The sequence below is a fragment of the Bombina bombina genome, chromosome 2 (assembly GCF_027579735.1).
Source record: "Bombina bombina isolate aBomBom1 chromosome 2, aBomBom1.pri, whole genome shotgun sequence".
NCBI classification, from domain to species: Eukaryota; Metazoa; Chordata; class Amphibia; order Anura; family Bombinatoridae; genus Bombina; species Bombina bombina.
The window spans coordinates 730,634,313-730,656,186 of NC_069500.1; the positions used below are offsets into that span (position 1 = coordinate 730,634,313).

At 37.2% G+C, this 21,874-nt stretch overlaps 1 protein-coding gene across 1 annotated transcript in view; it reads right to left on the bottom strand.

Annotated features, from left to right (window-relative positions):
- LOC128649468 (metalloprotease TIKI1-like) overlaps positions 1-21,390 on the bottom strand; it is a 188,141-nt gene extending 166,751 nt beyond the window's left edge. Inside the window, exon 1 of the mRNA XM_053702751.1 lies at positions 20,948-21,390. Coding sequence (XP_053558726.1) covers positions 20,948-21,055 — 108 coding nt within the window. The 5' untranslated portion in view covers positions 21,056-21,390. The remainder of the gene's footprint in view (positions 1-20,947) is intronic.
- Positions 21,391-21,874: the final 484 nt, after the last annotated feature.

Consider the following 21,874-nt stretch of genomic DNA (forward strand, 5'->3'; position numbering starts at 1 on the left):
CTTTGGAAAGAGACGACGTTTGGATTAGAATGTCGTCCAGATAAGGTGCCACTGCAATACCCCTTGGTCTTAGAACCTCTAGAAGGGACCCTAGCACCTTTGTGAAAATCCTTGGATGATCTTTGTGGATAGGAATATGTAGATACGCATCCTTTAAATCCACGGTAGTCATAAATTGACCCTCCTGGATTGTAGATAAAATTGTTCGAATGGTTTCCATTTGAACGATGGAACTCTGAGAAATTTGTTTAGAATTTTTAAATCCAGAATTGGTCTGAAAATTCCCTCTTTTTTGGGAACTACAAACAGATTTGAGTAAAACCCCCGACCTTGTTCCACAGTTGGAACTGGGTGTATCACTCCCATCTTTAACAGGTCTTCTACACAATGTAAGAATGCCTGTCTCTTTATTTGGTTTGAAGATAAGTTAGACATGTGGAACCTTCCCCTTGAGGGTAGTTCCTTGAACTCCAGAAGAAAACCCTGAGAGACTATTTCTAGTGTCCAGGGATCCTGAACATCTCTTGCCTAAGCCTGAGCAAAGAGAGAGAGTCTGCCCCCTACTAGATCCGGTCCCGGATCGGGGGCTACCCCTTCATGCTTTTTTGGTAGCAGCAGCAGGCTTCTTGGCCTGTTTACCCTTGTTCCAGCCTTGCATTGATTTCCAAGCTGGTTTAGTCTGGGAAGCGTTACCCTCTTGTCTAGAGGCTGCCGAGTTGGAAGCCAGTCCGTTCCTGAAATTGCGAATGGAACGAAAATTGGACTTATTCTTAGCCTTGAAAGGTTTATCTTGTGGGAGGGCATGGCCCTTTCCCTCAGTGATGTCTGAAATAATCTCTTTCAATTCTGGCCCAAAAAGGGTCTTACCTTTGAAAGGGGTATTAAGCAATTTTGTCTTGGAAGATACATCCGCCGACCAAGACTTTAGCCAGAGCGCTCTACGCGCCCCAATTGTAAACCCTGAATTTTTCGCCGCTAACCTCGCTAACTGCAAAGCGGTGTCTAAAATAAAGGAATTAGCTAACTTAAGTGCGTGAATTCTGTCCATGACTTCCTCATACGGAGTCTCCCTACTGAGCGACTTCTCCAGTTCCTCGAACCAGAACCACGCCGCTGTAGTGACAGGAATAATGCACGAAATAGGTTAAAGGAGGTAACCTTGCTGTACAAAAATCTTTTTAAGCAAACCCTACAATTTTTTATCCATAGGATCTTTGAAAGCACAATTGTCCTCAATAGGAATGGTCGTGCGCTTGGCTAGAGTAGAAACCGCCCCCTCGACCTTAGGGACTGTTTTCCTTCCTGGGGTCGACCATAGGGAACAATTTCTTAAATATAGGAGGGACAAAAGGTATGCCTGGCTTCTCCCACTCCTTATTCACTATGTCCGCCACCCGTTTAGGTATCGGAAAAGCATCAGGGTGCACCGGGACCTCAAGGAACTTGTCCATCTTGCACAATTTTTCTGGGTTGACCAGATTGTCACAATCATCCAGAGTAGATAGCACCTCCTTAAGTAATGCGCGGAGATGCTCTAATTTTGATTTAAATGTCACAACATCAGGTTCTGCCTGCTGAGAAATTCTACCTGTATCAGAAATTTCCCCATCTGACAAACCCTCCCTCACTGCCACTTCAGATTGGTGTGAGGGTATGACAGAAAAATTATCATCAGCGCCCTCCTGCTCTACAGTGTTTAAAACAGAGCAATCGCGCTTTCTCTGAAATGCTGGCATTTTGAATAAAATATTAGCTATGGAGTTATCCATTACTGCGGTCAATTGCTGCATAGTAACAAGCATTGGCGCGCTAGAAGTACTAGGGGTCGCCTGCGCGGGCATAACTGGTATAGACACAGAAGGAGATGATGTAGAACTATGTCTACTTCCTTCATCTGAGGAATCATCCTGGGCAATTTTACAATTTGTGACAGTACTGTCCTTACTTTGTTTGGACGCTATGGCACAATTATCACACATATTTGAAGGGGGAACCACATTGGCTACCATACATACAGAACATGATCTATCTGAAGGTACAGACATGTTAAACAGGCTTAAACTGGTTAATAAAGCACAAAAACCGTTTTAAAACAAAACCGTTACTGTCTCTTTAAATGTTAAACAGGGCACACTTTATTACTGAATATGTGAAAAACTATGAAGGAATTATCCAATCTTTACCAAATTTTCACCACAGTGTCTTAATGCATTCAAAGTATTGCACCCCAATTTTCAAGCTGTTAACCCTTAAAATGTGGAAACCGGAGCCGTTTTTAATTTTAAACCCCTTACAGTCCCAGCTACAGCCTTTGCTGCGACTTCACCAATCCCAGGGGGGTATATGATATCAAATGAAGCCTTCTAGGAACGTTTTTAGTGGATTCCAGACCCACACACATGCAGCTGCATGTACTGTACTCAAAAGTAACTGCACAGTAATGGCGTGAAAATGAGGCTCTGCCTACTACAGAGAAAGGCCCTTCCTGACTGGGAAGGTGTCTTAACAAGTGCCTGGTGCTAAAAAACGTTCCCCAATGTTATAAAAGTGTGAAATTCAACTTCAAACTGCATATAATACTTAAATAAAGCAATCAATTTAGCCCTTAAGAGTGTCTACCAGTGTATAGCCCATAATAAGCCCTTTATTCTGTTTGAGACTAAGAAAATGGCTTACCAATCCCCATGTGGGAAAATGACAGCCTTCCAGCATTACACAGTCTTGTTAGAAAAATGGCTAGTCATACCTTGAGCAGAAAAGTCTGCAAACTGTTCCCCCCAACTGAAGTTCTCTCATCTCAACAGTCCTGTGTGGGAACAGCAACTGATTTTAGTTACTGTCTGCTAAAATCATAATCCTCTTTTAAACAGAACTCTTCATCTCTTTCTGTTTCAGAGTAAATAGTACATACCAGCACTATTTTAAAATAACAAACTCTTGATAGAAGAATAAAAAACTACAACTAAACACCACAAACTCCTCACCATCCCCGAGGAGATGCTACTTGTTCAGAGCGGCAAGGAGAATGACTGGGGGGGCGGAGCCTGGGAGGGACTATATGGACAGCTCTTGCTGTGTGCTCTCCTTGCCTTTCCCTGTGGGGGAGGAGAATATCCCACAAGTAATGGATGACGCCGTGGACCGGACACACCAATGTTGGAGAAAGAAAGGTTAATGTAGGTTGTATGCATCCCTGAACAGTAGAGTCTTTAGGGAGCGCTTGAAGCTTACAAAACTAGAAGAGAGTTTTGTGGAGTGAGGCAGAAAGTTCCACAAGATGGGAGTCAGTCTAAAGAAGTCCTGTAAACGGGAGTGTGATGAGGTGACAAGAGAGGAGGAGAGTAGGAGGTCATGAGCAGAGCGAAGGGGACGGGAGGGAGAGTATCTGGAGACAAGGTCTGAGATATAGAGGGGAGTAGTGCAGTTGAGGGCTTTGTGAAAATGTTGTGTTTGATCCTAGAGGCAAGAGGAAGCCAGTGAAGGGATTGGCAGAGAGGTGCAGCAGATAAAGAGTGATGAGTCTGGCAGAGGCATTCATTATGGATTGTAAAGGAGCTAGGCGGCAGGTGGGGAGACCAGAGAGGACAGAGTTGCAGTAATCGAGGCGGTAAAGAGTGAGAGTGGATTAATATCTTAGTTGTGTCTTGTGTAAGGAAATGTCTAATTTTAGAGATGTTTTTAAGCCCACTCGAGGGTAAATAAATATATACAGGTATATATATATATATATATATATATATCTTATAAAATGCTTCTTATTATATTGGTAATGCAGGTGTTCTATCGAGATACATTGAAAACTCCAATCTGACGTCACTTCCGGTGATTCCATACATCTGATATTAAATACCTCATGCAATTGTGTAAAAAATGTGCTTGTCCCATGCGCTATAAAGAGGTCAAAAAGCTAATTTTAATATTAATTTCTCTAACCTGTGTTTTCTTTAAATTGCTGCAAATTGCCTAATGCAGCCATTTTGTGTATGGTTGCCCCATATTCTACATACAAAGATAGTCTGTTTCTCTAAACACACAAGTGTGCTGACACTAAGGGAGTGTTAAACTCTTTTTGAAATTGCAGCTCTTGACTGAATCTGCACATATTTGCTCACAATAATACCTGTAATACATAATGGATAAGGTTTATTCAGCCAAACAAACACCATCCTTTCATAGTAAAATCTAAATGAAGTGATAAATGTATTGTCAATATTAACAGATGACTGCTCATTCAAGGATAATTAATACACAATAAATCACATCTGGTTAGGATTAGCAGGCACATATACATTTTCCAATCTAATTCATGGTTTATGTAACAGGCTTAACTATTGCTTGCACGTGTTCCCAATCTCCTAATTGTATCCACAGCCAAAATGTAACTATCATGTCTGACACTGGCTCTTTATGAGTTTGTAAATTCTATCTACGGCTGACACATCTGGACAGATACAACACAATTCCATACAGAGTACTAGAGAACTTTTTCAATTAAAAGAACAAGGAGGTCAAATAAAAAAAAAAAAAAAAAAGAGAGGAGCAGATGAGGACAGCGAGGAAGGTAGAATTCTGAAACATTAATACAAACGTTGAATGTCCCTTTAAGATACAGCAAGACCCTTAAATTCAGTTATCTTGGGAAATGTACTTTGTTCTCTTGGCATCCTTTGTTTAAATGGATATGAACATATTCTCAGTAGTAGCAATACACTGCTGCAAGATAGCTGGTGATTAGTGGTTACACATTTGTCTCTTGTCATTGGCTGACCAGGTGTGTTCAGCTAGCTCCCAGCTGACTTTAACTGCATGTTTAATCCCTTTGCAGGGGTTGAACACATGGTTATGTGGAGGCGATAATGCAATACTAAAATGCTATATAACATAGCAGAGCATTTTCTTTTTAAACTTTTATATATTTTTAGGCAGTTTATGTATAACATTGTTATAGAAATGACTGCAACACTGTTGTAGGCACATAGGAAGACGTGCACACTCTAAGTCTATCTCAGTATGGTCTCATGAAAAGGAACTATATTTTAACAAATGATACCAAGAGAAATAAATACATTTAATAAAAAATGTATATTGGAATGTTGTTGTTTTTTACTATGTATGTGAAACACAAATGCTTAATTTTAACTTGCTTGTCCCCTTTAAAGGGACATAATTCCTTTAAAGGGACACTAAGTTGAAATGAAATTTTCACAATTCAGATTGAACATGCAATTTTAAGACACTTTCCATTTTACTTCCATTATCAAATTGATCAGTCTTTAAATTTGCATACTTTATGAGGTGAGACACCACCTCTTACTGAAAATGTGCAAGAGATAACAGTGTATACGTACATGAGTCTGCAATTGGCTGAAGGATGTCCCATGATACAAGGGGCCAGCGAATTATAGAACATTTTGCAATTTGTTAGAAACAAATCTATTGCCCATTTAACATTCAGAGTAAGTGCTATTGCATTATATTTTTACTATGCACTTTTTGACTACGCAGTTCTACTGCATTCAATTGTCCTTTAAAGGGACACTCAAGTCAAAACAAACTTTTATGATTCAGAAAGAGCATGCAGTTTTAAGACACTTTCGAATTTACTTCCATTATCAAACTTTGATGATTCACTCAGTAGTAAGTAATTGATTTTTTGATCTAAAAGTGCATAATTAACTGGTTCAAAACAATGTATTTTCTCTTCTGGAAAACACAAAGGTGTGGCTGCTTATGCGTTTTCCACAGCTCTCCAAATGTGAGCTCCTGGGAATTACCCAAGTGCAATCAAGGCCAATACCAGAGTAATGTAACAAGTAATCATTTCTAGTTCTGTCAACTTCAATGTGTGTAAGCTATTTTATCCGGTGTGCGCTTGCGTTAAACATCTCTGAGTCGCGCATGAAAATCTAACAGGGTGTAAACTACACCAAATACCCAAAGGTTTCCTTATGGCGAGACTGGACCAAGTACGGATATATCAAGCCATATTTTGCACTCCCAAATTGATAATGAAGGTTCACTTTCTTGAATAAAGTCAGTAAATGTATAGATGTATAGTTTAAACAGGGCTGCTAATCGTTTCAATCAATTGGTTCATAAAGTGACAGTCAACCAGTTCTTTTTCAAATGGAAAGATTTGTGGCCCAAGTTGTGTACTTTTACTCTTATCAGGCCCCTAGCAAAAGTCCCTAAAACCATTGTGTGAAAGCGGGAGACAGTGGATTTAGGATGGAAATGGGACTGTGTGGTAAAATACAGGATAAGTGTTTTCTAGATACAAAATAAGGCATTTCTTACTGTTGCAAATGAAAGTTTGGGTGCTGCAGGTTAGTGAATGTAACATGCTGAAATCCAGGTGCCCTCAATTGCCATAAAGGAAGATTCTGGTGTAATGATAAAATGCAGTCATTTTTACAGCATTTTATTCTTTAGTGAATACTTATGTTTTACTGTTTAAACCCTCCTCATACAAATAGATTAAACACACAGATAAAGGGACAGTCTACTCCAGAATTTTTATTGTTTAAAAAAAATAGATAATCCCATTATTACCCACTCCCCAGTTTTGCATAACCAACACTGTTATATTAAAATACATTTTACCTCTGTGATTACAGTTCAACGGCTTAGAAATTAGCATATGAAACTACCTACTGTAGATTTAGCTTTAAACAAAGAATACCAAGAGAACAAAGCAAAATTGATGATAAAAGTAAATTAGAAAGTTGTTTAAAATTACATGTCCTATCTCAATCATGAAAGTTTAATTTGACTAGACTTTCCCTTTAAACTTGTGCACTAGGTCTGCTCCAATGCCATTCATGAGCATTAAACATCAAGCTAAAATTAGCCATTCTAAAATTCTTTGAGGATCCTCACAGTACTAAGGAGACTTCTTAAATAATCTTACAACATCAGAGAGCTTTAGAGAATAAGGCCCATTGAAAAAACAATTATTAATTTCAAAAGAAAATACCCGTTTAAGATTATTTCTCCATACTAAATACTGATATCTATTTCCAACCTTTAGAATTTGACATTTAAAACTAACAATGCCACATTTTTCATATCATTTTTTCATTCAGTATATTAAAGCGGCAAATGATTGGCAGATAAACATGTTTGCTTCTCCTGATTGGATCAATAGGTGTATCCTTCTTAGGGGCTGTATAAAAAAAGTAAAATAACAATGCTGAGTATTTTAGTTTTACACCAAAATGTTCCTTTAAGATGATAATCAATGTTTAAACATGAGTCAATACCACATTATGGGCTAGATAACAAGCGGCGTGCTAAGTTTAAAACATATAAAGAACATTTTCTTCTATGTGAAGGAACATTGAAATGTAATATATGCATAACGTGTTTCGGGATGAGCGCTGTAGGTCTAACGCAGTGTCGGGTTAATGCACATGAAGAATTAGTCACCTTAAAGCACGTTATATAAATTTTACAAATAAAATACTGAAAAAATCTTAATAATAATTATTATAGTGACTATAAAATATACATTGAAGGACTAGGCTTTTTGGTGGCTCCTTATATACTATGATTACACGATTGCCTCAAAGTTTGACATCACCTTCTTATTTCAACTTGTTACATCACCTATTAGTCCCAAATTGCCCCTGTCCCAAAAATGTTTTACATTATGTTCTGTTTCTGCATTTTCTCCTTGGAATGAGTGGAATTAATTAAAATATCTGATGTAAAATTCAAATTTATATATATATATATATATATATATATATATATATATATATATATATATATATATATATATATATATATATATATATATATACAGTATCTCACAAAATACTTTATACTATATTATATCTTTTCATGTGACAACACTGAAGAAATAACACTTTGCTACAATGTAAAGTAGTGAGTGTACAGTCTTTATAACAGTGTAAATTTGTTGTCCCCTCAAAATAATTCAACATACAGTCATTATTGTCTAAACCAGTGATTTTTAACCTTTTTTTTGCCGTGGCACACTTTTTTACATTAAAAAATCCCGTGGCACACCACCATCCCAAAATTTTTAAAAAAATCACACATTGTAGCCTAATACAGCATATATATATACACATACACACAAACACACATATACTGTATGTATTGTGCTGTGATGCCATGCCTCCTACAAACTACCCCTGCACTGGGAGTAAAAAACAAGCAAAGTTTAAAAAATATGTCACACTGTTGTCAGTCTGCCGTGGCACACCTGAGGATCTCTCAAGGCACACTAGTGTGCCACGGCACACTGGTTGAAAAACACTGGTCTAAACCGTTGGCAACAAAAGTGAGTACACCCCTAAGTGGAAATGTCCAAATTGGGCCCAAAGTGTCAATATTTAGTGTGGCCACCATTATTTTCCAGCACTGCCTTAACCCTCTTGGGCATGGAGTTCACCAGAGCTCCACAGGTTGCCACTGGAGTCCTCTTCCTCTTCTCTATGATGACATCACGGAGCTGGTTTGAGACCTTGCACTCCCCACCTTTCGTTTGAGGATGCCCCACAGATGCTCAATAGGGGTTAGGTCTGGAGACATGCTTGGCCAGTCTATTACCTTTCCCCTCAGTGTTTGGGGTCGTTATCATGTTGGAATACTGCCCTGCTGGCCAGTCTCTGAAGGGAGGGAATCATGCTCTGCTTCAGTATGTCTCAGTACATATTGGCATTCATGGTTCCTTCAATGAACTGTAGCTCCCCAGTGCCGGCACTCATGCAGGCCCAGACCATGACACTCCCACCACCATGCTTGACTGTAGACAAGACACACTTGTCTTTGTACTGCTCACCTGGTTGCCAACACACGCTTGACACCATCGGAACCAAATATGTTTATCTTGGTCTCATCGGACCACAGGACATGGTTCCAGTAATCCATGTCCTTAGTCTGCTTGTCTTCAGCTAACTGTTTGCAGGCTTTCTTGTGCATCATCTTTAGAAGAGGCTTCATTCTGGAATGACTGCCATGCAGACCGATTTGATGCAGTGTGCGGCGTACGGTCTGAGCACTGACAGGCTGACCCACCACCCATTCAACCTCTGCAGCAATGCTGGCAGCACTCATGGGTCTATTTCCCAAAGACAACCTCTGGTTATGATGCTGAGCACGTGCACTCAACTTCTTTCGGCAACCATGGCGAGGCCTGTTCTGAATGGAACCTGTCCTGTGAAACCGCTATATGGTCTTGCCCACCATGCTGCAGCTCAGTTTCAGGGTCTTGGCAATCTTCTTATAGCCTAGGCCATCTTTATGTAGAGCAAAAATTCTTTTTTTCAGATCCTCAGAGAGTTCTTTGCCATGAGGTGACATGTTGAACTTCCAGTGACCAGTATGAGAGAGTGTGAGAGCGATAACACCAAATTTAACACTCCTGCTCCCCATTCACACTTGAGACCTTGTAACACTAACGAGTCACATGACACCGGGGAGGGAGAATGGCTAATTGGGCCCAATTTGGACATTTCCACTTAGGGGTGTACTCACTTTTGCTGCCAACAGTTTAGACATTAATGGTTGTGTGTTGAGTTATTTTGAGGAGACAGCAAATTACACTGTTATACAGGCTGTACACTCACTACTTTACATTGTAGCAAAGAGTAATTTCTTCAGTGTTGTCACATGAAAAGATATAATAAAATATTTACAAAAATGTGAGGGGTGTACTCACTTTTGTGAGATACTGTGTATATATATATATATATATATATATATATACATATATATATATATATATATATATATATATATATATATATATATATACACACACACTTACACACGTTTTCAACTTTAAAGCACCTATAAATCTAAGTACTAAGTATAACTATTAAAGTAAAAAAAAAACAGAAGAGGAAATATATATATATATATATATATATATACTATATACTGTGTATATATATATATATATATATATATATATGTATAGAGAGAGAGAGATAGATAGATAGATAGATAGATAGATAGATAGATAGATAGATAGATAGATAGATACATACCGCTTGTTAAATCTGCAAAAATCCTATACTTGTGTTAGATAAAGGCATAATGGTGAGAATCTTGGTTAATTAAAATGTAAATAGAAATTGTGATAATGGAAACAGGAGATAGAATAAAAGGAGTTAATGAAGCAATAATGATTTAGCAAGTACATCCTCTTGTGATCATTGGCTGGGCAGGAGAGGGGTCAGATTGCAGTGAATGAGGTGCTTGGCAAAAGGATAAGAGTTGGAGAAAAATAAACAACTAGAAGAAAAAAGGGATAACATAAAGCAAACAAAAGACACACACTCCACATAACTTTATTACTGCCAACAGGAGCTCATTAACAGTATTTATTCCAAAGTAATTCTGCCAACAGTTTACAAGCAGGGCAACATCATTTTCTTTTTTAAATAACGATTTCTCAATTGTCATGTTTATTTCATGTGTTACAGCTATTTAAAACATAAATCTAATTTAGATTTGGGATTAATATAGATATCCATGTGTTGTATAGTCTCTCTCTCTCTATACACTATACTATAACCAAATTGTGTATTATAAATAAATAACGGCATATATCCACTATGGGTCCATATTAAAATACTTTACATCTATAATTTATATATCCTTAAACTAATATATTTTTGCTATATAGAATATATTTACTTCTGTGTGCTAGAAATTAAAGCATTTCTTCAGTATAGATTAGTATGAGAGGGTTGGTGAAGGGTGAATTATTGGCTCTTTGTAAACTTGTCTTTTTTTATGGTCATCCCACCTAACTTTGTAATCAGTAGACAAGGCCTTGATAAATCTGGGAACCAATTTGTCACCACCCCTAAAATTTGATTTCTGGCTTCTAACATTTTAAATTATTCTAAATTATTCTAAATTGAGTCCAGGGGATACATGAGGGTGTCTTATCTTCTTTACCTATTCCTACCTTTATTTTTTAAATACCCCTTGTCTTGCCTTTTCCTCTCTTCTTGCTTTTACCCACATAGAGGACTGGACATCTAAAAAAAAAATATTCACTAACTTGCAAATTCAGGGCAGATAGTAGCTTTGAGCCTAGCTCCCCCTAGAACCTTTACTGAGCGTGGGTCTTCCAATCCTTGTAATGTGTCATAATATTATATACTACAAACTCTGCACCTCTCCACTACACAGTATCCTGATAAATTACAGCCCTTTAAATAAAAATTTAAATGTGTTCAGTGTTCTCCGCATAAAGTTTTGCCTGCCGGGTGGCTTTATGAAGTAGCTGGGTGAGGGCAGTGTAATATTTTCTAACATTATATCATTTCTGCAATCCAAAGCACTAATTAATTGCATTATTTAACATAAATGTATTTAGTGATAATTTAAGCAATAAATAAAATAAAAAATGTAATATTAGCTAATTTTAGCTTAATATTGGCTAAAATTTTAGCCGGTTGGTCAGTAAAATCAGCCGGGTGGTGATGGGGAGAACACTGGTGTTTCATGTCTTCTTGTTCCCTAGAGCAATTTCACATTCCTCGTAGATCACATAAAAACATATACACAGCATAGCAATTAGACAGCCTACAGCTACCAAAGGAATAACTTGAGGAATAATGATTTGTCTCCAAAAGCATAGGTTGGTACCTAGCAAAAATATCGTAGCAGTGATATTCCCAACCACGGTTTTGTGACCAAAATAGAAAGTAATAATCTTATGCTGACATCTTATTTCCTGTGAAACCACTTAAAGAAGCATGTGTCTGACAATAATCTTGATCTAAGGTGAGGTTTGCAGACATGTTAAGTATTAGGGTTATGGTAAGCAACTAGGGCAATGTTTAACTGCCCGGATATCAGAGAGGGCTGCAACATGCTGTTCTCTTCATAACATACAAATGGTGAACTGGAGCATGCCCCTCTGCTTCAGTGTCCATGGCAACATTGCCGTTAGGGCAGGTGTCGACAAATCTGTTAAAAATTTAGGAGCCAGTAGGAATATTTTGGAGCCAGACATACTTTTAGGAGCCAGACAGTGGTATCTGTATTTATACATGGAGAATAACCCAAAATGTTTGGAGCCAGGGGTAAAATTCTAGGAGTCAGTGGCTCCCTGTCTCCTGGGTTTGTCAAACCCTGCCTTAAGGTGACACTCCCATTGAGAAATTCCAACATATATCAACAAATCTTCTCCCTATTTACCAATTTGTTTGTTTTTTAATTTGATTTTCAATTTGTTTCCACTGCAGAAAATGGTAATTACCAATCAACAAAAAAAACAAACTAGAATTCCGACAACATTGGATACACATCATAAGATATTATTATGGTACATTGAGAGATCTTACTTCCTCCATGTATGCCATTTGGTCTGATGTTACTCCACAACTAGCTATCCCACCTGCTTTTTTGTAGCTCAATAATACCAAGATAGCAAAAGTTTTTTTTTGACATATTTTGTTTCTAATCAGGAAGTTCGCTTGACTTTCTCTTGACCCTCACTCACACAGAGCATTATGGGTGCACCCAACAATAGGGGCACACACAATGTTACTCATTGAATCAGTTTCCGTTGACCATATGTAGAAGTGGGATAGCCCTGCTCAAAATCTGCACTTATGGTACATTTTCTTCAGGTTTCTGTGCATACTAGGAATCCTGAAAATTTAACTCAACGTATTTTTATCTAATCCCATACAGCATAGTGTTTCGGGGGGGAAAGTGTCCCCTTTGTCAAGAGAACAAACTGTTAATGCAGCAGTATTCTTATTTTGAATTCTGGCAATATATTGTAGAATTGTAGTACTATATACTGTATATAGCTATACTAGGTCATGCCAGATAATTAGTAATTTCAGTCTATTTTATTTATTAACACCCCGAAAGGAAAGTGTACAAAAGTCATATTTTCAAGCAATTTTTGAAGTTTAGAAAGCCATGAACAGATGCTATTAGTCATTAAGCTAACATTTTTGCAGACCAACATTTTTGCGAAGACAGTATGCACTTGTTTTAACAGTTTCTCTAAATTTGTAATACAATTCTGCAACAGAGCATTAGCTTTTCCCTATATAGGGCTGGATTACAAGTGGCGCACTATTGTTAGCGCTGGTCACAATAACCAATATAGCGACTGCACTAACTTGTGCACGTATTACAAGTTTAAAGTAAACACGTTCCCTAAAACGCAAACTAAATTAGTGTGTGTCGGGTTGGCACAAGTGAAGACCTAGGTCTAAAGACCGCTGCTCCATTACGTGTCTGCCTGCTCTGAGGCTGCGGACAGAAATCAACCCAATCGAATACGATCGGGTTGATTGACACCCTCTGCTAGCGGCCGATTGGCCACGAATTTGCAGGGGGCGGCATTGCACCAGCAGTTCACAAGAACTGCTTGTGCAATGGTAAATGCTGAGAGCGTATGCTGTCGGCATTTATCGATGTGCGGCGGACATGATACGCTACTTCGTATCATGTCTGCTTGCACATTGATAAATATGCCCCCTAAAGTGTAAGGGTTAAAAAAAGTTGCACCAAACACAACATAAGTACATTAAAATAAAGTGTTACACTAATATATACACTATCTAATAAAAAAAATGTAAGGGTTTATATGTATATGGTATATAACAAGGTATTTGACTGGTAAGTGTATTTATGGGTTTTTATATATGTATACATACATATATACACATATATACATATATATATATATATATATATATATACACTTTATACCTTTCCACTCAAATACCTTAAAAGTTGAAAAATCATTTTTAATCAATTTTAATATTTAATAATGTTTTAAAGTGTTTTTTTCTGTAAATATTTCACATTCTAATGTTCTTCACTAAGAAGAAAATGTTCACAGTATTTTTAAATATATATTTATATATATACATGTATATATACATACATATATATATATAATATATGTATGTATGTATATATATATATATATATATATACACCTATATATTCATATAGACATAGATATATTTTACAATTTTTTATATATAGCCTGTTCTATGGCGATTTACCAGCTGGGTGCAGCTTTTTAGCCCAGTAATGCTTTTCACAGAGTAGAACTTTCCTGTAGCATATCAGTCTGATCCCGCCTATTACAGTCAGTCCAGCACCAAAATACCAGGCAATTCCTCTCTGAACAAGGAACACAGCAACCCCAGACGATCGTTTCAGCCTTCATTGGTGAGGTCTAGCCATATTCCTCTAAGCACACTGAGCAAGGAGTCCACGCCTGGTTGCCCCTTTTTTCCATAGGGAGACTAAATACATACAGAGAGAAGTGTACTCACAGGAACGAACAACTGGCTCAATACCATTGTTAGCCTGTTCTATGGCGAATTACCACCTGGATGCAGCTTTTTAGCCCAGTAATGCTTTTCACAGAGTAGAACTTTCCTGTAGCATATCAGTCTGATTCCGCCTAGTTGTGTCTTGTGTAAGGAAATTTCTAATTTTAGAGATGTTTTTAAGGTGGAAGCGGCAGGCTTTAGCCAAGGACTGAATGTGAGGAGTGAAAGATAGATCTAAGTCAAGTGTGACCCCAAGACATTGGGCATGTGAGGTTGGGGTAATTAATGATGGAGTTATCAACAGTTATAGAGAAGTGGCAGAAAGAAGGGGGAAAATAAGGAACTTAAGTTTTGGAGAGATTTAGCTTGAGGTAGTGAGAGGACATCCAAGATGAGATATGAGAGAGACAGTTAGTGACACGGGTTAGCAAGGAAGGAGATATTTCTGGTGCAGAGAGGTAGATTTGGGTGTCGTCGGCATACAAATGATAATGAAACCCGTGGGACTTTGTTAAGGAACCTGAGGACGTGTAGATTGAGAAGAGGAGGGGACAGAGGACAGAGCCTTGCGGTACCCCAACAAAAAGAGGTAACAGGGCAGAGGATGCCCCAGAGAAGGTAACACTAAAGGTATGGTTAGACAGATAGGAATAGAACCACGAGAGAGCTATGTCGCAGATGCCGAAGGAACGGAGGGTTTGGAGCAAAAGATGGTGGTCAACAGTATCAAAGGCTGCAGACAGATCAAGGAGGATAAGTAGAGAGAAGTGGCCTTTGGATTTTGCTGTAAGTAGGTTGTTGGTAACCTTAACGATTGCTGTCTCTGTGGAGTGTAGGGGGTGAAATCCAGATTGCAAAGGGTCAAGGACAGAGTTTAATGTAAAAAAAAGGGATAGACGAGCATTTACTAGCTTTTCAAGAAGCTTTGAAGCAAAAGGGAGTAGGGAAATAGGGCGGTAGTTGGATGGGGAGGTTGGATCGAGAGAAGGTTTTTTGAGGATCGGTGTGACCAGTGCATGTTTAAGAGATGAGGGAAATATACCAATGCTGAGGGAGAGGTTGAAGATGTGTGTGAGTATAGGGATAAGGGTAGATGATAGGGAGGGGAGTAGCTGTGAGGGGGATGGGGTAGAGGGGACAGGTAGTGAGGTGAGAGGATAGTATAAGGGCAGAAATGTCTTCCTCTGTAACAGGGGCAAAAGAGCTAGATTTTTGGCTTTGTGGATTTTGGATGATTGTGAGCTTTTGGGGGGTGGGAGACTGGTAGTATGTAGTGAGCCGATTTCATTTCTGATGGAGTTGATTTTGTTGTTGAAGTAGCTGGCAAAATCTTGAGCTGAGAGAAAAGTTGTAGTGGGAGGTGGGGGTGGGCGGAGAACAGACGTTTTAGGTTCGAAGAAAGAGTAGAGATAAGAGTAGAGAAGTAATGTTGTTTTTATAGATTAAGGGCAGAATAGTAAGAGTTCAAGATGAACTTAAAGTGAAGAAAATCAGCTGAGTGTATGATTTCCAAGCTATGGTAGGTGGGGCCAGATTGTCAAGGACCAAAGTTTGTGCAGCAAGATATATTCAAAAGGGATCCGTTGCGATGTAGAGAAAACCGGAGAAACATTCCAAAGGGCTGACAGTACTGTTTAAAGGCAGCATTGCCGAGAAGCGTCTTACCATACATTTCATTGGATGGCGATGCCTCTCTGAAACTGTCAATATATTCAAAGCAACATTGCCGCCTACATTGAATGTGTAATGTAAATAATCCCTTTACACAATCCTGTATGACAATACAATTTACATGTGTCAGCAGAAACGCAACCCCTATTTATACAATACTATCATTAATTAAACATATCTATAATACACCTATAGGAGCAGCGGGGTTGTGGGTATATGATATATGTATATACATTGTTTAATGTAAATGTATTGTATAGTGTAATGTTACAATATGTATGTAAACTGTAAACGTGAATGTGTCTCCTTACGCGTGTATTTTTAGTTATTGCGCTTCTCAATATTAATGTTTACATTATATTGAGAATGCGCAATCACAATATTCATAATTCACAATATTGCAATTGCGATGTTGCAATTGTGATAACAGATGTAAAATTGGAAAGTTGTTTAAGTTGCTCTATCTGAATCATGAAAGTTTTAAATGTACTGTCACTTTAAGTTAATGTTATATATACATAGTGTATATTAGCAATTTAGCACTGCTCTGGAAAATAAATACATAAAAATACTTATTATATCAGGGTCTGGATGTTTCAAAGCAGTCCAGGAATGTCTTTCAGAAACTATATGTAAATAAACTCCTGCACTGATCTAGGCATCACTGTAGCACGTAGCGGAGTCAATTAAACTGCGGAATAAATAATTATAGAATACATCTGGTGAGCCAATAAAATGAGGCATATGTGTTTAAACACCAATCGACATTTTGGTCCCAGTAGTGCATTGCTCCTGCTCCTCCCGAGCCTACTTAGGTATGCTTTTCAACAAATGATACCAAGAAAACAAAGACCATTTTGATAATAGAAGTAAATTGAAAATTCTCTTAAAACTGCATAGCCTATATGAATAGTGAAAGTTTATTTTTGACTTTCAATTCCCTTTAAGTTTAAATTTGAGACTAATAATGTAGTTCCTCATACTCATTGTTTCCGAGATAGCAATCAGTAAGAAAAAAGTTGCTTCCCAAAATAAATAGCGATCAAATAAAAATATGATCCATTATAATGTTATCCCCTGTCCTGTAGCTTTCAATTATCATTGTTGTCTAGTAACACCGTTATAAATGGGTGACACATAACAAAATATTTCAATTTGGTTGGTGGACAGAAACATGACACTGAAATAGTTTGTTAAGTATTAACCATTCATAGCTGACTATCTGACTACCTGGCACCTCTGTTTCCCTCCCCTCGTTACATTTCATCCGCTGATAGAATTTTCTAAGTAAAGTTAGTGAGTAAAGCGACGGCCCTTGAGGATAATATTTAACTTTAAGGTAGCAGGGCAGTCTCTAAAGAAAATCACTTTAGATAGGCCGGGCCTGATAGTGATGCTATTCACTGTCACATTTAGTTTGCTTTTAGTCTTTGACTTATCTTGAGTTTCACAGTGATTGGGGACAAAGTATCACTTGAACGTATAAAATCTAGGTTGCATTTTAGTTAGATATATTTGTTTGAGAGCAAGAACTTTTTGTTTTGTTTTTACAGTGCTACTGAGATATGCACCAGTTTCAGTTTCTTTCAAATGATAAACAGGGACAAACAGTGTTTAGACCAGAGGTGACCAAACTTTAGTGACATGAGGTCTGGCCTTGTTTATGCAATTTGTTAGTGTGATCTGTTTGTGTGGGGAGTTCAAGCCAAATGTTGTAATTCTCTCATGACAGCCAGGATTTACTCCTGCAAAACAGCTGTTTTCTACTAAAGGCCGTAATTGTGGTGTAGAATAGACTCACGTAAAATACATTCACACGTTTGTTTCTCACGGGGGTTGACATACTTCTAGCAAACTTAGAAGCCACACAATTATGTATATAAATATATGTAGAGTAGTCTACAAATTATTGCAGCTATGGCACCTTGGTCTCCGGAATATGTCAAGCCTTGGCTTATAACATGGTAGTTTCTACATTGGCTCTAGAGATATAAATACATTTTAGAAAAACATCTGCACTGAAAAGTGCCTTTACATTGCGGTCTATGGGGAATTGTGTGCTCCCTGTAAATATATATGTATATGCTTATATACATTTATATTTATGTGTTAATATGTGTATATATATATATATATATATATATATATATACACATATAAATCACATAAATATATATGTATATGTTCATATACATATATATTTAACATTTACTGCCCATCGCTGCACAACTTACCCCCTTTGCTGCGTTAGGTTCTCATGCCGTGTCTCACGGCATCAGAACGAGGCTCTCATTGGAACCTATAGAAGCACACTCTTGTGAGCACAAAGCTTCCATGCAATGCGGACCCAGGTCGCGTTCGCATTGTGGCTAACTTATAATATCAGCTCACATTTGTGTGCGCTGGTATTACTAAGTGGAGTGGAAATATTGCCCTTGCAAAAGCGATATTTTGCGATCCACTTGTAATCTAGCCCTATACATTATTTCACACACACAAAAAAAAACAGAGCAAACGACATACCACATATAAAATAGTAAACACAAATATCTATACAAAACCAATCGGACATTAATGCACATTTGTTATTTATCACAAAATAATGAATATTGTATGAAGATAATTCATGGAACAACATTGGATTTGTGAATAACAGATTTACAGTATGTTTGGTGATAACAAAACAATCAGAAACCCATCAAAGTGTTTTATCAATGCTACTCTGATTTACACCAACAGATGCTGTACCAACAGCTTTTGTAACTTAGTAACTGACATGTATTGTCCTATTATAGATTTGTCAATAATCAGGCAAAACTGTGACCATAAAAATGTAAAAATAAAAACTCAACACTAAGCACTTACAAGTCCTCACTGAATCTGAAGAAGATATGGAATTACAAAAGTTGTTAGGTTATCAACAGGTCATCAATACCAAACCTTCTGTTTTCTTGTTTTCCTCTATAACTATTGGGTACAGTAAAGTCAGAATTAAACTTTCACGAATCAGATAGCTCATGCAATTTTAAACAACTTTCCAATTTACTTCTATTATCAAATTTGTTTTGGTCTTGTTGTATCATTTGTTGAAAAGCATATGTAGGTAGGCTCAGGAGGAGCAAAACACTAGTGGGAGCTGGCTGCTGATTGGTATCGGAACATATATGCCTCTTGTCATTGGTTCAGCCGATGTGTTCAGTTAGCTCCCAGTAGTGCATTGCTGCTCCTTCAACAAAGGATACCAAAAGAATGAGCCAAATTTGATAATAGAAGTAAATTGGAAAGTTGTTTGAAACTGTATGTTCTCTCTTAATAATGAAAGATAAAATGTGTGTTTCATGTCCCTTTAATAACCCAATATGTTTTACTCACTCATATTAAAATTTAGCATAATACTGACGTGAAACAAAAATTGTTATTTATGAAATGACCATCTTTTAGTGCTGTAAACTAATATATATATATATATATATATATATATATATATATATATATATATATATATATATATATAGGTAGCCGGGGTTAGGTTCCAGAAGGAATGGTTGTAAATTGAAACTGTTGTAAATTGAAACCCAGTTTATAATGCAAGTCAATGGGAAGTGAGGGAGATAGGTTCCAGGCCCCACTCAAAATTGTCATAAGTAACACCTAATACATTATTTTTAAAGCTTTGAAATGAAGACTTTAAATGCTAAACAGCATTATAAACCTAATAAAATAATCACACAACACAGACTTTACTTGCATTTTTCTGCAAACAGTTCTTTCTATGCATTCCTATCTGGACTGATTTATAGACAGGAAGATCTTGTTCCTTTGAAATCTGCTCGATAGCTCAGGTCTGGTTAAACTGATTAATTTCAGCTTGCTTGGCTTTGCTGCAACACAAGCGGACAGCTCCACCTACTGGCTATTTTAATCAATGCACTGCTTCTCAATGCTTTTCAATAGTGTCACATGACTGAAAAAAAAAGGTTGTTATTCTGAAACGGTGCAAATTGAACCGTTGTAAACCGAGGGCCACCTGTACATACATATATATATATATATATATATATATATATATACATATATATATATGTACACACACACACAATGTTGTGTGTGCATTTGCAAATCTATCTATCCATATATATATATATTATTTTTACAGAAATGCTTATTCTACCATTACACTATAAAAAAATTTGCTCCCATTATGTGTTGCTTGGCAATCTTTGAGATATACTTTACATATTCGTATGTATTTATTAAAGAGATATAATGCCCAAACATTCCTTTTATGATACCAACAGAGCAGATCATTTTAAAAAAAGTTTACAATTTGCTATTATCAAATTTGCTTCGTTCCCATTTATATTCTGTGTTGAAGAGATACCTAGGTAGGCATCTGGAGCACTACATGGCAGGAAATAGTGCTGCCCTCTAGTGTTCTTGCAAATGGATAACAATCTTGCAAATTTGCTGCCATATTATGCTCCAGAAAAGGGGCGGCCCTAAGCATACATCTCTGCTTGTCAGCAGAAGATACCAAGAGACCGAAGAAAAATTGATAATAGAAGTAAATTAGAAAGTTGTTTAAAATGGCATGCTCTATCTGAATCATGAAATAAACATTTTGGGTTTCATATCCCTTAAAGAAGTTGGGTATATTTAATATGCATTAATATATTAGCCCCATATGATAAAATATCTTGAAATAATACTGTATTAATAACCATTTCTGTATAACTTATATCATCTTAATTAAAGCCTGTATCAATAAGTGCACACATTTTTAATAATCTTGTGGAAACTACATATGTGCAGTAAACTAATTACAATATGTACAGTTTTGTGGTTCATGCAGCTGGTGATACACTTCATTTAACTATGTTTAGTTATTTAACAAATATTGGTCTTCCATACTACTTATACTCCCCTTGCCCAAGTACCAAAAAATGCTGTGCAGGCTTCTGCTTACTTACTTTCTTGTTGAGTTTGCAGTTTGCTGAATCCCTGTAGCTTCTCTGACTTGCCTTGGCCAGCACTAAGAGAAATGCTTGCAGAAATACATTCCAAATGATTACCATCATAGCTCAAAGGCACAAAAATTACAAAAAATAAATCAAAGGCAAATATGATGAGTTAGATCAACTTTTGCCAATTTGCAATCAACAAAATTATTGAACGAATACTAAATAAAAAGTCCAATGCTGCATTTACTAGCCCTGGAATTTAAAGAGAACCTGAGCTAATGTAGTTCCGATGGACATAAGTTTGGAAAACCGGAGTTTGGTCAGTAAAAAGCATCCCTGTACACTTTTCCATGCTGGCTCAATTTGCTAAGCAGATTCCCTGTGATGCTGCTGATTACAATAATAAATGCCCACACTAAACTTGTCCTGAGTGGTAGCATAGTGTGGGGAAGTCTGGGATAACATTCAGTTGCCCTGTGAGAAATAGAAAGTTATGGGAGGTGCCCAGGAACTTTCATTCCTCCCCTCTCTTCAATTTGCTTTTCTCTCTTCCAACCCATCTCCCCTCCTCTCCATCCCACCTCCTCCCCCCTGCAGCTTGCTTAGGTTAGTTACTATACTACTCGCTGGGGAGGCACCCGCGCAACGTAAATACAGATTCGCTGTAAAGCTACCAGGATTCGTGTCTGGCTGAGTGAACCTTAGGTATCCGATCTAAAAAAAGCATAAATCATGTATTTGTCTAAATCGCTCAGGTACTACATTTTTATATATTTACTGCCTTGTGAAGAGACTGTAAATAGTGGTGAAATTGTCGTCCTATTTCTAATGGACTGAATCATCATCACGTTAAAATACCTTAACATTATCCTCTGTTTACATCGTTAAAAATCATTATATAAAAAGAGGAAAGTCGTTTTACTAAAATAATCATGT